A 13751-nucleotide genomic window follows, 5' to 3' on the forward strand; every position below is an offset into this window, starting at 1 on the left:
TGCTGTGCCCCCGACCGCAGGTCTCTCCTCTCCCCACGGCCCCCCAGCTCTACCCGGGCTAACTCCTCCTGACCTCAGCCCCTCCATCCCCCAGAGCCCAGGCCGGGCCGTGGGAAACAGACAGGCAGGAAGAGGGGACGCAGGGCCGGGCTGAGGCCCAAGGGTCAGCAGGCCCACCCCCTACTGTAAAGCAAGGGATGTGGATGCCTAGAGAGGGCCGGAGGGGACCCCCGCACCCCCGCCCGCAGCTAGGCAGAGTAGGTGGTCAGAGCCCCACCCACAGGCAAGGGAGGGATGGACCCGAGGTCGGGGGAGGATCTGCACAGCTCGGGGACACTTGGGAAGTGACCCGAGGGGTCTCTGCCCCGAAGTCCTGCCCCCTACCTGCGGGGGCTCGTAGGGCACCATGACGCTCTGCCTGCCGGTGACGGGGTCGTCCACGTACTGCGAAAGGTTGTTGCCCTCCACGCGGATGAGGTGGCTGGCGGGGGCAGACTGTCCTGCCGAGAGGGGACGCCGCTTCAGAGAGGTGCCAGCCGGGGTTTGCGCCCCTGTGCCGGGCGCATCGCAGGGGACTCGGGCCTCCCAGTGGGACTCAGACCCGCCGGCAGCCCTCATGCACCCGGGGCACTTGGCCCAGCAGTCCTGCTCCCCGCTCACCTGTGGGCACCAGCACCCAAGGCCCCAAGCAGAGCTGGCAGGACACGGAACTGGGGAGGGGATGCTGAGCCCACCTGTCAGCCCCTCGCATCGGACCTGCTGCCGCCAGGAAGGAGGCCCCGGGCCAGCCCTCTCCTTCCTGGCTGGGGCGCAGGCCGCTGGGCGCAGGAGTGGGTGGGGCAGGGACACTCACCTTCGTTGAAGTCCCGCCCGAGCTCATGGTTGGGGCAGCGCTTCACGACCTCGGTCACGTGCTCCGCCTTCTTGTAGATGGGCATGGCGCGGATGACAGTGCCCGGAGGCGGCGGGGTGGACACCTTGATCTGGATGGGGCACGTCTTGGCGATTTGGCAGTAAAGCTTCTTTAACAGAGGAGAATACTGCAGGGGGTGGGGACCGGGGTGAGGCTGGCCGTCCCAACTCCACACCCTCGCCTGCTGTGTCCCCCACCAGGAGTCCCGGCCACCGCATGCCTGACCCTGGGCTGAACACCTCTGGGCTTCCTTCCCTCAAAGAGCCTCTCCCCGGCACCCACCCATCAGTGTCTGGCTGGTGTGGGCTCGGTGAGAGCAGCTGCTCTGAGTGCCCCGTGCAGCCAGGCTGAGACGCTTATCCACCTGGATCTCACGGGTTGGAGAAGTAGGTACCATTAGGTCCATTTTATGGATGAGGACAGTAAAGGCCAGGATGGTGAGAAGGAGCTGCTGGAGAGCAGGGCTGGGACGGGGGCGGGGAGCCAGGTCCAGTGCACCAAGCCTGCGAACCTTAAGCCCCCAGACTGCAGTAGTTTGAAGGGGGGAGGGTACAGCCTCATGTCTGGGGTTCTAAAAGCCTCGAGTTAGGTTTTCTGCCCTCTGTACAGAGGAAACGTGCACAGGGACTCCCTGGACCATCCTCTGAGGGGCCAGCCCTTTGGCTTACTTCTGGCCACTGCGGGTGGGGGTCTTTGACCTTGAAGCCCCAGGACCCCCAGCCCAAGACCTTGACCCAGGGAGGACCAGATGACTCCCGGGCCACCTGAAGGGGCCTCCAGGGCGAGCGCCCAGAGGTCCAGGTGGCCCACCCGAGGACCCAGGCCGGCTCTCACGAGTTCAAAGTGCCCCTTGATGGAAGGGTCCCTTGGAAACAGGGGTGCCCACTCGTTTCCAAGCTGGCTGGGGGGATCCATCAGGGCTCCTCATGGCCCCATCCCCCAGGGACAGTGGGGAACATCAGGGTCTCAGAGTCCCAGGATGCTTCCTGTCATGCCACAGCCCTGGGCCCCCCACAAGCCCCCGGGGACTCAGAGTTACTCCAGCCACAGGGTCCTGGAGAGCCCCCCATCACCTCCCACCATGGTCGTCGGGAAATTGAGGCTGGAGACGGGGCTGCTGCAGACCAGAGGACGAGCAGGTCTGATCCCACCTTTGCTGAGGAAGCTGGGGCCTGACACCCTGACCCTCTGGCCACCAAGGGACACAATGGACCCTCAGAGCCCTTGGCCCTGAGCAGTGCAAGATGTCCTTCCTCTGATGAGCTGAAACCCAGCTGGAAATGCTGACCTGGGGTGGGGTCTGAGGGGGCTCGGGGACAAGCCCAAGCTGGGGTCTCCCTAGTGGTGTCCTGGGGGATTGGGACCCTGTCCAACTCCCTCAGCGGTGACTTCAGGGCGAGCCCCCTTAGGCCCCTATCATGGAAGGGAATTGGATGCCCACAGGGCTTGTCGCCTCCCGGGTACCCCATCCACCTGTGCCTGCGACCCCGCTTCGGCAGGAAGGGACACCCCCCATGGGTGTAGGTGGGCCCTCAGTGGGCTTGGGGCCCCAGGGGGGGCAGTCCTGCTTCCCAGGGAGGTGACCGCTGACCTCCTGGGTCCCCACCAGTATAGATGCTGCCCCTTCACTCCCCGAAGCACCAGTCTGGGAGATAAGCTGAGCTTATCCTGAGCTGAGTCCTGTCCTGAGGGCCGTGCCCAGGGCAGCAGCAGCCCAGCCCCGAGCAAACACCGTTGCCAGTTTAGTGCCCAGCTCTCTCGTCCACCATGTGTGAGGCTTCGGGACCCGTCCCTGACCTGAGACAAGTGTGCAGTTAGTTTCCAGAGGAAACTGCCTGGTGAGTGGCATGGAGGAGCTCCAGGGGCCTACTTGGGGGACTTCCTGGAAGCGGAGGGCCCCACAGGGAATGGCGGGCCTCAGCTGGACTCCAGGGACCTGAACACAAGCAGCGTGGAGGGAGAGGCTGGGATCCCGAGAGCCGTCCACGCGGCAAGCCTTTGTTGAGCGGCTTGTGTTCGCCAGCCCCTCAGCTCACCAAGGAAAGTGGACAGAGCCCCCCAGCCCCCAGAAGAAGCTAGACTCATAGGAGGCTCACGCCTGAATGCCACGCGGCCTCACCGGGGCCGCCTGCAGCGTTGGTGGATTCCAAAGGGTGTTTCTTCCCCTGCAGGTGTCCCACCTGCCTGCAGAGGGTCCAGCGAATGAGGTGACCAGGGCTGGGGGAGGGGTGGCGTGTTGAGGACCCCCAGAGAGCTGCCTGGGCTGGGGGGTGGTCAGCAAGGGGAGCGGCGTCGGAGGCCTGGCCACTGTGTTGCAGTTTTGGCTCTGGGTTTGATAGCTGGGATGCCTGAAACCACTGGACACCTCCCGCGTCTTGATCGCTGGCCTGTGATGTGCCGCTACATGTAACACCCCTGAACCTTGCCCACTGTGGAAGCGCCCGCACGTGTTCCTGTGCTTCCTCATCTCCAGGTGAGGTGGCTCCTGGCCTCCGGTGTGAGCAGGGGCAGTGGGTTCAAGTCCAAGGCTGTGGTTAGGGACGGATGGAGCCGAACGGGCCCCCAAGGGCATGCTGGCCCCGCAGTGCCCTCTCCAACGTCGACCAACCACCGCAGGCAGCCCCAAGGAGGGAATGGATGGAGCCAGGCTCCAGGCGCAGCCTTGGGAGGTGCAAAGCTGCAGCCCTCTCCCCAGGCTCCCTGATCGCCGCCACGTGGCTTCAGAGCCCCCGCCCCCACCAGCGCAGCCTTTCCCTCTGGCCTGCCTGCCCCAGACCCACTGGCCACCTCCTCCGGAGCTGTGGACGCCCCGCCCCTGGGAGGAGCTGCTGGGAGCTGTCCCTGGTACCGAGGGCAGCGGCCGCCTGACCGCCCCTCCGAAAGCCGAAAGCCGAAAGCCGAAAGCCGGCTCGGCTGGGAGCGCAGAGCTGCCTGGGGTGCCTCAGCCCGGCTGGCTGGCGATGAGCGTGGACAGAGGAGCCCCCTCCCTCTGCGCCCCGGCAAGGCCCCCGACGGCCTTGGGTGGCCCGCTCCCCTAGTAGTGTCCCCAGCCCAGTACTGCCCTCAGCTGGCTGTTCACGCTGCCCTTGGTCACACACGCGGTCAGGCCCCAGCCCCCCAGCAGGGGCTGGACCCACGGACGCCCAGCCTGGCCCAAGTCGGGCAGCGTCAGGGAGGGGTGCCTGAGGCCTCCCCACCCTGGTAGCATCAGGTGGTGACACCTGCGGCCACTGGGCTGCAGGGCAGGAAGGAAGCCTGGGAGGGGGAGGGGGTAGGCCTGGATAGCCAAACCTGGGGTTGGGGGCACGGTGGGACCTGGAGGGAATGAAGGAGCCCCCCACCCCCTCCCCTAGATCCTTCCTCTCCTCCCAGAGCTCCGGGGCCTCAGGCCGCCCCGGGCACGGGGCAGGGAGGAGCAGGGCGCCTGGGTCCTCATCTGTTTTGTAAAAAAGGTCACGGGCGATGCTTCTTCTCGCCCTCCCTCCCTCCTGCCTCTCCTTCCCTCCCTCCTGCCTCTCCTTCCCTAGAACCGCTAGATGGATGTGTTTCAACAGATTCTGAGCTGATAAAATCTCATTTATCTTCGGCGGTTGACACAGAGCCGTCAGGACTTGCCTGTTCGGGGATGCGTGAGTTCCTTCGTGTTTGCAGGAAATGGTTTGCCCAGACGCTGGTGTATGCCCATCCTGCCTCCACCCGGTTCCTCTCCTCCGATCCACCCCACCCCCCCAGTCCACGATAGGCCCGGCCCAGCCTGGCTGGGAGCCTCGGGCCTGGCAGGGCTGGTGCAGGGGGTGGTGGGCAGAGGGTGGCGGGCGCGGCGTGGTGGCTGTTAATTTCCTCGCGCCTGCTCCCCTGCAGCTGGGTGCCCAGCACGGGCAGGTCTGGGCAGAAGGAGAGTGGAGAGGTGATAATAACTTGTCTGTCATTTTCCAGGGACGTGTAGCATCTTGCAAACCGCAAATACCGTTAACCAGCTCGGGTGAATCTGTTACGACAGATTCTGGAAGACGGGGCCTGCGGTGGGGCTTTATTTTACTGATTTTTTCATGGACCACTTTTACCTGCTATCCGCGCGTGCGTGTGTGCGTGCGTGTGTGTGTGCGTGTGCGGGCGCTCACACCCACATTTCTCTCCTCTCTTGGGTTACAGACCCTTTGAGGACCTCCCCAAGGCCACAGACCCTCACTCACCGTAGAAAAGCCCTTGTGTCTTCACTCAGCAGAGAGTGGCCAGAAGCATGGGGGGCTCTGACAGGTGTCAGGGAGGTGACCGGCCTGGCGCGTGACCATCACCCCAAGCCTGCTTCAGAGCACCCACACTCAGAAGGCAGTGAGGGTCCGCCTGGCTGCGGGCCTGGTGGTTGGAGGCTCCGGGGGCCCCCTGGCTCCAGAGGGGGGCCACAGCCGGTGCCTGGCCAGCAGATAAAGGAGGCTGCTCTGGCCCCCCCCCCCTTTTCTGTCAAGATGCCGTGGGATGAGTCTCAGTCCCGACTCCAAAGGGCCTTGTCGATCCACTGGCCCCCCATGAGCAGTGGGGGAGGGGGTCTTGCACACAGGGGGTCCCATTGTTATCACTCACACTCTGGCCCCAGCCGGAAGCTCCTTCCCAGGGCCCGGCCCTTCCTTTCGCTTCAGCGACACCCTCACGGGCAGGGTGAGGTGAGCCTGGGCCTCCCTCTGGTCCTTGTTCCGTAACCCAGGCCCAACATCTGGCCACCCCCAGACCCTGAGGAGGGGGTGAGCAGTACATGTTCTGAGCCCTCGGGACAGGCCGGGCTTGCAGGGAGCCCCAGAACTCCTGCCAGCGGCCACCCCTCCCACCCCCAGGGCACAAAGAGCGTCGACAGCCCAAGCAGCACACTCAGCCAGCCAGGTCCAGACGTGGCCCCTGTGCCCGGCGTCCCTGCGGCAGGCGGCATCCCCCCGCTGGCCCCTGTGCCCGGCGTCCCTGCGGCAGGGGGCATCCCCCCGCTGGCCTCTGCCCGGCGTCCCTGCTGCAGGCGGCATCCCCCCACTGGCCTCACAGAGAGAGCCTCAGCCAGGTCCAGACATGGCCCCTGTGCCCGGCGTCCCTGCTGCAGGGGGCGTCCCCCCGCTTGCCTCACAGAGAGAGCCTCAGCCAGGTCCAGACGTGGCCCCTGTGCCCGGCGTCCCTGCTGCAGGCGGCATCCCCCCCGCTGGCCCCTGTGCCCGGCGTCCCTGCTGCAGGCGGCATCCCCCCGCTGGCCCCTGTGCCCGGTGTCCCTGCGGCAGGCGGCATCCTCCCGCTGGCCTCACAGAGAGAGCACTCTGGCAAGAGCCCAGCCAGCAGGGCTGTGGGCCGGGCCTCAGAACTGCCCGGCACGGGGCGGCGTGGGGAGGCTGCCCACCAGCCCAGCTCTGCCCAGCCCCGGGAGGGCCCCCTTGACGGCCAGGGGAAGGAGGTCCCCACTATGCTCACCCCATCCCACTTGCAGCCGTTTGAGCCGGCCTGGCCTTGTGAGCACGGTGACTGCAAGGGTCAGTGGGCATCTTCCGCTCACGGGACAGTCCAGGAGCCTCTGCCTTTGGGCCCACCATGCTGGACATGACCACTGTCCAGTGTGGGCAATTCCTTCCCCCCAGTACCCTGCAGCTTCCAGATGGCCTGGGGCTGGACCAGCAGCAGGAGGCGGGGGGATGGCGGGGGGGTCAGGCAGTGGCTGCAGCTGTAGCAGATACTCAAGGTGGCCGCCCCGGGGGCCATCGTGTCAGCCCCGACGGGGGCCCTGAGGATGGGCCCTCCCGTCTCTGACCTTCCTGCCATGGCAGCTGCAGGTAAGTCCCCAGTTCAGGACCACAGGCAAAGCCACGCCCTCCAGCCAGGAAGCAGTGAGTGCCTCTCTTCACTAAATCAGCTCCACTCCCGGCCAGCAGGAGAGGAGCCCCCGGGGACCTGCATGCCCTGGACACGCGGGGTGGCCACTTTTCAGCGTTTAGTACAGTTGGCTGCCATCGAGGTTTTCACTGGAACCTGTAAGTATCCGGCGAAGCATCTGGGGCAGGGAGCGCTGTGGCTTCTACACATCTGGCCCCACAGCACATGGCGGCTCCCATCACATCAGCACCACCCTGGTGCATCCTCTCCGAGGCCCTGGAGGCACTGGCTGCCCCCTCACGACACGGGGACCCACGGAGGAAGGGGGCGCCTCGCCCTGGGCAGGTCTGCGATCCTGGGGGAGCCTGCCTCCAGGCCACTGCGTGTTTCCCCCAACAGCCTCTGACTGCCCGCTTCACCGAACCCTGGGCACCTCTCACGGGGACCTTCCTGCCCTAGAATGAGCTGCAGCACACTCACAGCCCCGATCGTGGCGGGTGGAATTTCAGGGCCTGGGATCCATGAACTTGAGCTTGGCTTCCAAGGTTGGGATCTGAGAAAACCCCAAAGCAGATTTCCCTGCCAACCAACCACAGGGACGCACCCAGCTTGGAAGCCAAGCTCCAACCTGCTCCCCCAGGGCCAAGGTCCAGGGCACTCAGGACCCCCTGGCTGCAGCAGTGGCTCTAGGAGAAGCTGGGGCGAGAGCTCCCCTTCGGGCCTCATTTTCCCAGCTAGAGAGGGGGCTAAGGGCACCGGAGGGTGGGGCGGGAACAGGGGGCCAGGTTCAGGTGCGAGAAGAGGAAGGGGGGGGTCCCAGGTCCTCCCGGCCTGTCGCTACGTTTACCTCTGAGCCTGGTCAGCCCTGGAGCGTTGTAATTATAAAGTGTTCTTTATAATACAGGAATATGTATAAAGGAATTTTCATCAGTCAGTAAAAATAAGGCTGCGAAGGCAAACTGGGCAGACTCTCCCCGCCCAGCGGCAGCTGTCACTCACTCACTGACAAACAGTTGTCGCAGGCTTGCTGGGCCAGCTGATCCCCACCAGGGCAGGCCCTGGACCTCTTAGGGGTCAGCCCCCCTCACCACTGGTCCACTGGGTCCTGGGGGGGTCCCTGGACCCACCCCTCAGAGTCGAGAGGAGGCTGCTCCTTTGACGCGCTCCACAGAGGGGCACAGGCTGTGCCCCCCACAAGCTGCGTGATGAAAGCCAGGGGTCAGGTTGCCGGGGCTCAGAGCCCCGCTCCACCCTTTGCTGACGGGCGACCTTGAGCAGGCCCTCCCGAGCCTCAGTTTCCTTATCCGTAAATTGAGGACACGAGAGTCCACAACACGTACCGGGGGCTCGGGTGGGGCTACCCACGAGGGGCCCTGCAAGGGTTCTGTCTGCGCACCAGCCAGACACCCTAGGATCCACAGAGCTGCGTCCAATTTGGAAACAAGCCCCAGACAAGAGAGGACTCTTGGTAAAACGTCTATCGCGTCATGCCCTGCCCACAGCCCCGCACCTGGGAGCTGGAGCCCTGTCCCTGGGCCTCCCCGCGCCTCCCCTGGAAGAACCTCAGAGCTGGGGGGGGGCTGCCCTGGGACCCCTTGGTGGCAGGGACTCGGGGCCCCTTTCAGGGCCCCCCGGGCTGAGTTCTGTAACCTCCAGGCGCAGGGCTCCCCCGCTGCTTGAGGGGACCCCCACCTCGGGCCGTGAGCCGGGGCATTGACCCCCCAGGACCAGCCGCAGGGAGCGCACCCCCCGCGGAGCTCCGCACAGGGCAAGCGTTTGCTGAAGATTCTCCCCAGTTTCGCCTGAATACTCGGGGGTTCACCTCTACGATGAACACTGTTAGGACTCTTCCCTCAGCTTCAAATACATAGAATTGCTTCTGCCAGTAAAAGGTATTAATTGCACTCATGCGTCCATAAACTTTTAGGGTAACGCAACCGACACCACGATCATGTTGGGACACCTCCACTATTATTCTCCTACTTGCAAACCTCCGAGGGGCTGGAAAGTTTTCTCCCGAATCCAGTAGCATTGACTCAGCCACATTCTACCCAGGAAGCCCTCGTAGAGCCTTTGCGTTTCCCAGGCCCCCTCCCACGTGTTTCTGGGGCAGGGGTGGGACGGGAGGGCATTCACATCACATGGGCCAGCTCGCCCCCAGGACAGACGGATGGACACACACCCCGTCGGATGCGGGGGCAGCTGGAGGTCACTCAGAGGGCTGTGTTCAGGCTTGGGGGCTGGCTGGAGGCCCCCAGGGACAAGCTGTGTGCCCTCGCACCCGTGCGCACCCGTGCGTACCCGCGCCATCTCGCCTCATGGCAGCCTTCCCTGAGGGCCATCAGCAGTGCCCACAGATGCCCAGCTGGGCCAGGGCTCCAACCACACCGCGCCTGCCTGCTGACCTTGGAGCCCCTCCCCAGACCTCCAGAACATCAAGGACAGCCCCTTCCCTGGAGAGGCTCAGGCTGGGAGCAGGCCCCACACTGCCAACCCACGGGGGCCCCGGGGATGGGAGTGGCCATCAGGGCCCAGAGGCCAACCTGCCATGTCCCGGGGAGGGTGTGCAACAGGACCCAGGCACCCGGCACTGCCATCCCTGTCCGGGCTCCACCCGTCCACCGGCCCAAAGAACATCAGTGCCCGGGGTCCCGGGCCCTTGCTCACAGCTGTGATCTCTCACGGCGTCTGTCTCTCTCCAAAGCCCAGACGGCCCCGAAAGAACAAGCCTCGGCCAGGACGCTCGGAAACAGCGACCGCTGGCGGGGCGTTACCGAACCCCTGTGACACCGTGACCCCGCCGGCCACAGTGCCATCTCATCCCGCCCCCGCTCCTGGCTACAGGTCCCTCCTCCGGCAGCTCAGTTACCTGCTACCCGCCTCCTCCTGACTCCTGTGGGAGGGGAGGGGCTGTCAGAACCCTGGGCAGCGACCAGGAGGGGCCTGCGGGCCTGTGTGCGCAAGTGCACGTGTACAGTGTCTGCGTGTGTGCATGTCTGCACATGTGTCTGCACGTCTGCCTGTGTGTGCATGTCTGCACATGTGTTCGTGTTTGTGCATGCATGTACGAGTGTTGCGTGCACACATACGTGCACACACGCCTGTGAGCTGAGGGCTCCGGGCTCCTCTGCCCCCAAAGAATGCAGGCGTGAGAGCTAAAGTCAAGGGACACAGGTCAAAGCAGATGAAGCGCCCGGCGCTGGGGGGACTCCCAGGAGGCCTTGGCCGAGCAGAAGCCAAAGACCCGTAAACAGCTGAGGCCACGTGGGGGCCGCTGAGGGTGTGTTTCCTGAGCAGGAAGAGGAGAGAAGGCAGCAGTCAGTTTGGAACTGCACTTGAGAAAAATACGGATTATCTATCAGTTACCAGCCGGCTGGCGTAGCGGGGCCGTGCACGGCACGGCGCGGAGGCCCGGAGGGCAAGCCCGGGCGGCAAGTCTGGGCAGCGCCCGCACAGCCAGGCCCCCAGAGCTGCAAGCAGGCGGGATGCCCAGGGGTCCCTGTGAGCTGGCCGCCTGTCCCCCACCCCGCCCGGGCAAGGCAGGGAGCCTGCAGGGGTGGAGTCTGCCCCCAGAGCCGAGGCGCCACGAATCTCATTACGGATGTTTGTCCCACCTCCACCCCCTCATGGAGAAGGGCTGGGGAGGGCGTCTGGGCACAGGCAGCTGCACCCTCCTCCTCAGCTCCGCTCCGCGAGCCCTCAGCGGGGGTGCAGGTGGAGGTGCCCAGGCTGGGAGGGAGGTGTCCACTGCTCGGGCACCGGGGGAAGCAAGGCTGGGGCTTGGAGACACAGCTGCTCAGACAAATGAGCCTTCCCCTGCCCTCTGGTGCAGCCGCTGGGCTGCCTCTGTCCTGGACAACAGGCCACCCCACGGGGCCACTTAGGGCCAGCACAACTGTGACCAAGCCATGAGCCCCTCCAGCCCTGAGGCCACACACCTGGCAGGGGGTGGTGGAGGCAACCAGGAGGGGGCAGCTCCCGTCCCTCCCTGAGGACCAGCTCAGACCATCCCAGGTGCTCAAAGCCCCCCAGATGCTACAGACCCCATCAGCATCCTCAAACAATGGACAGGAAGGGAGCCAGGACCCCCCCCCCCCCGCCCAAGCTGCCTACCAGGACTCCTACGGGGCCAGCAACTCAGGCCCTGATGACAGAACGTCAGTGAAGGAGGGACCGGGACCCTCCCACTTAGAAGGGAGAGAAAGGGCTTAGGGAGCAAAAGTCAGAATGTGGAATAGGGGCAGTAGTGAGCCTCCTGTCACTAGAGACGTGCAAGTGTAGGGATGCCTCGAGGGCCAGACCTCAAAGCAGGGGTGTGGGGAGCAGGACCCCACAGGCAATAAAGAAGCTCCTGCAGGTGCAGCTTTGGCTAAACAACCTTGTCCAGGAGGACCAGGCTCCATGGCAGCCCACCCCCACCCCCATCATCCAAGGAAATAATGAAGATGCCGGCGCCGACTGCGCTAAGCCCATCCCGGTTAAGCCTTATCACCTCCACCAATGGAGATGGAGTGAAGATTCCCAGATGAGGACATCTGGGCACTGACGGGAGCAGATGCCCCTCTCGGCCACCGGAAGCCCTGGAGTCAGTCTGAGCCTTGACTCAGCAATGGGTCGGCAGCTGCGGGAGCCCATGGCTCAGGCAAGAACCAGAGGTAGCTGCAGGGGGCCGTCCAGGCTGCCTGCCTCCCCGTCCCACCTCTGGCCACCCCAGGAGTGCGGGAGAGCCACAGCCTGGCCAGCAGGCAGTGGGGGCAGTGGGAACCGGTTCTCAAAGCGGCAGGACCTCGGTGTCACCAGCTCAGCACTCCCTCGGGGGCAGGAGGGAGTGCATCCACCCTGCATGGACTCCTTTGCTCCAGGGTCCTTTCCCAGGGGCCCGGTGTGAGCACGGAGCTGCTGTTCCCAGAGGAGGGGATGTGGCCCCACGGCCAGGACCGCCAGAGCCAGGCTCACTCTCCCCTCCTGGGGGCGGGCAGACCTGGAGGGTCCTTGGCGCACCCTTTCCTGCCCAATGCCTTAGGCTCCGAGGCAAGCCGGCAGTGTATCCGGGGGTCTTGGTGTCCCTAACCCTTTACTCTGCCCTAGCGGGGACATCAGGCAGCACCTTCCTCTCCCAGCCGCAGTATGGACAGTGCAGTTCGGTGGTTGGGAGCACAGCCGCAGGAGCCAGCCACCAGGTTCCCATGCCAGTGCCCCCACTTACCACCTGCATAACCCTGAGCGGGCCACGTTCCCTCCCTGTGCCTCGGCGTCCTGGACTCTGACATGGGACAATAGTAGATTCTACCTCGTGGCTGCAGGCAGTTTCAAGGGTTTACACAACCTCAGAGAGGGCAACAGCAGATCACAGCTCTCGGGGAGCAGCCATGGGTGTGGGGGATGTTACAAGCTTGGCAAAATCTCGACCATCTCGACAGGGGGGTCAGATTGTTCCCAAGGGCACGGTGGCAGGACCTGGGGTCCGCGGCACTGCGGCTCCATCCCTGACACCCATGCTTGGAGATGACAGCCCAGAGAGGGAGTGGGCAAAGCCGAAACCCGCCTACAACAGACACTTCTGGCCAGCCCTGCACTGCCTGGAGGAGGTGGCCTCCGTGGGCCCCGGCGCCAGCCTCAGACAGCTCCAGGTGTCAGAGCTGTGAGCCTGCTGCCCACCCAGGACAGGATTCAAGCCAGAGCCCCCACTGAGCTCAGGGATGCCGGCCAGACAGTCCTCGTGAGAAGAGTCTGCCTCTGTCTTCGCCAGGGGGAGGGGCATGTCCATCTCCTCTGGGGCCCTGTGGGAGGCTGGCCCACTCTGGCCACGCGGCCGTCCGAGGGACGGGCACGCCCAGACTGTCCGGCCCCGAGACCCGCCTCCCGGCCGGGTGGGAGCCCTGAGCGGACACGGATGTGCACGGTGCCATCCCTGGGTGCCAAGGTCGCGGGCAGCCCTCCCCACCGTGCGCCCCTCAGGGGACCGCCGGAGCCGGGCGCCACTCACCGTCCAGGTGGCCGACTTGGCTGTGCTCGACTGCTGGAAGGTCACCTCGAAGTGGTGCGGGCCGGGGTAGTCGGTGTTGGAGGGGATGACAGGCGCGGGCGACATGGTGTCGAAGGTGGAGCTGGGCTGCGCGTAGGGCGAGTGGGTGGGCAAGTTAGCGCTAGCGGCGTGCTCCGGGGCGTAGGGGCTGCCCGGGGCCGCGCGGCTGCTCATCTGGTCCATGGTGCTGCTCAGCAAATGGAACTGGGACTGGCAGGAAGGGGAGGAGGGAAGGGGGAGACACACAGTCAGGCTGGAGAGTGGAAGCCATCCCGTCCGGGAGGTGTCCTGTTACAGGAGCCTTAAAGGGCCAGCAGCTCAGTCATCCCAAATATTTCCTCGGGGGGTGGGGGGGGCCCACCTGACAGGTCACTACTTGTGTTGGGATAAACTGACATATTCACCTCGCCCTCCCCTCTCCATCAGCCTCCCAGTGCCTGGGCTCCTGGGGCTCCGCGGAGCACACCTGGAGGGGACCGGCCTGCGGGGGGGGCGGCTCCCAGCCCCGACTGACACCCTGGGTGCCCGGCTGCACTCCCCAGGGGCAGCACCCGGCCCAGGGAGCCACGCCTCCTACTGTCACCATTACAGCTCAAGCTGGGGAGACCCCACCCCCGGGAGCAGGGCAGAGGGCGGCCCCCGCGCGCAGGGTGGGCACACCCCAGGCTCCGGTGCAGGGGCTGTCTGCCCAAGAGGCTTTGGGAGGCCAGATGTGGCCCCTCGGTCCAGCCCTGTAGGTGGTGGGGCAGAGCTGGGGGCTGAAGGACGGTGGCTGAGGCCACCTGCGAAGGGCCTCTGTACGACGACAGGCTACCTTCATCCCCCCGCACCTGAACGACCCCCAGTTCCCCCCGCTAGCAGCTCTGCCTGGTCCACACCCTCTGCCCACCCCAGGGCACTGGCAGCCTAGCCCCCTCCGGGGCCACACACAGAAGGAACAGGAGCTCTTAGCGTCGTGGTGTGGGCGTGTCCCCT

At 65.2% G+C, this 13751-nt stretch overlaps 1 protein-coding gene across 8 annotated transcripts in view; it reads right to left on the reverse strand.

Moving 5' to 3' along the window:
* TP73 (tumor protein p73) overlaps nt 1–13751 on the reverse strand; it is a 55120-nt gene that overhangs the window by 9047 nt on the left and 32322 nt on the right. For 6 of the 8 annotated variants that reach the window (XM_060141640.1, XM_060141639.1, XM_060141638.1 and 3 more), the window contains exons 1-3: nt 12738–12981; nt 854–1040; nt 385–500 (exon numbers count right to left, since the gene is read on the reverse strand). In XM_060141640.1, coding sequence (XP_059997623.1) covers nt 385–500; nt 854–1040; nt 12738–12959 — 525 coding nt within the window. In that variant the 5' untranslated portion in view covers nt 12960–12981. Of the gene's footprint in view, nt 1–384; nt 501–660; nt 770–853; nt 1041–12737; nt 12987–13751 lie in introns of those variants that run through there. The other 2 variants (XM_060141645.1, XM_060141644.1) reach the window with 2 other exon arrangements.

This window comes from Lagenorhynchus albirostris, chromosome 2 (genome assembly GCF_949774975.1).
Source record: "Lagenorhynchus albirostris chromosome 2, mLagAlb1.1, whole genome shotgun sequence".
Lineage (NCBI taxonomy): Eukaryota > Metazoa > Chordata > Mammalia > Artiodactyla > Delphinidae > Lagenorhynchus > Lagenorhynchus albirostris.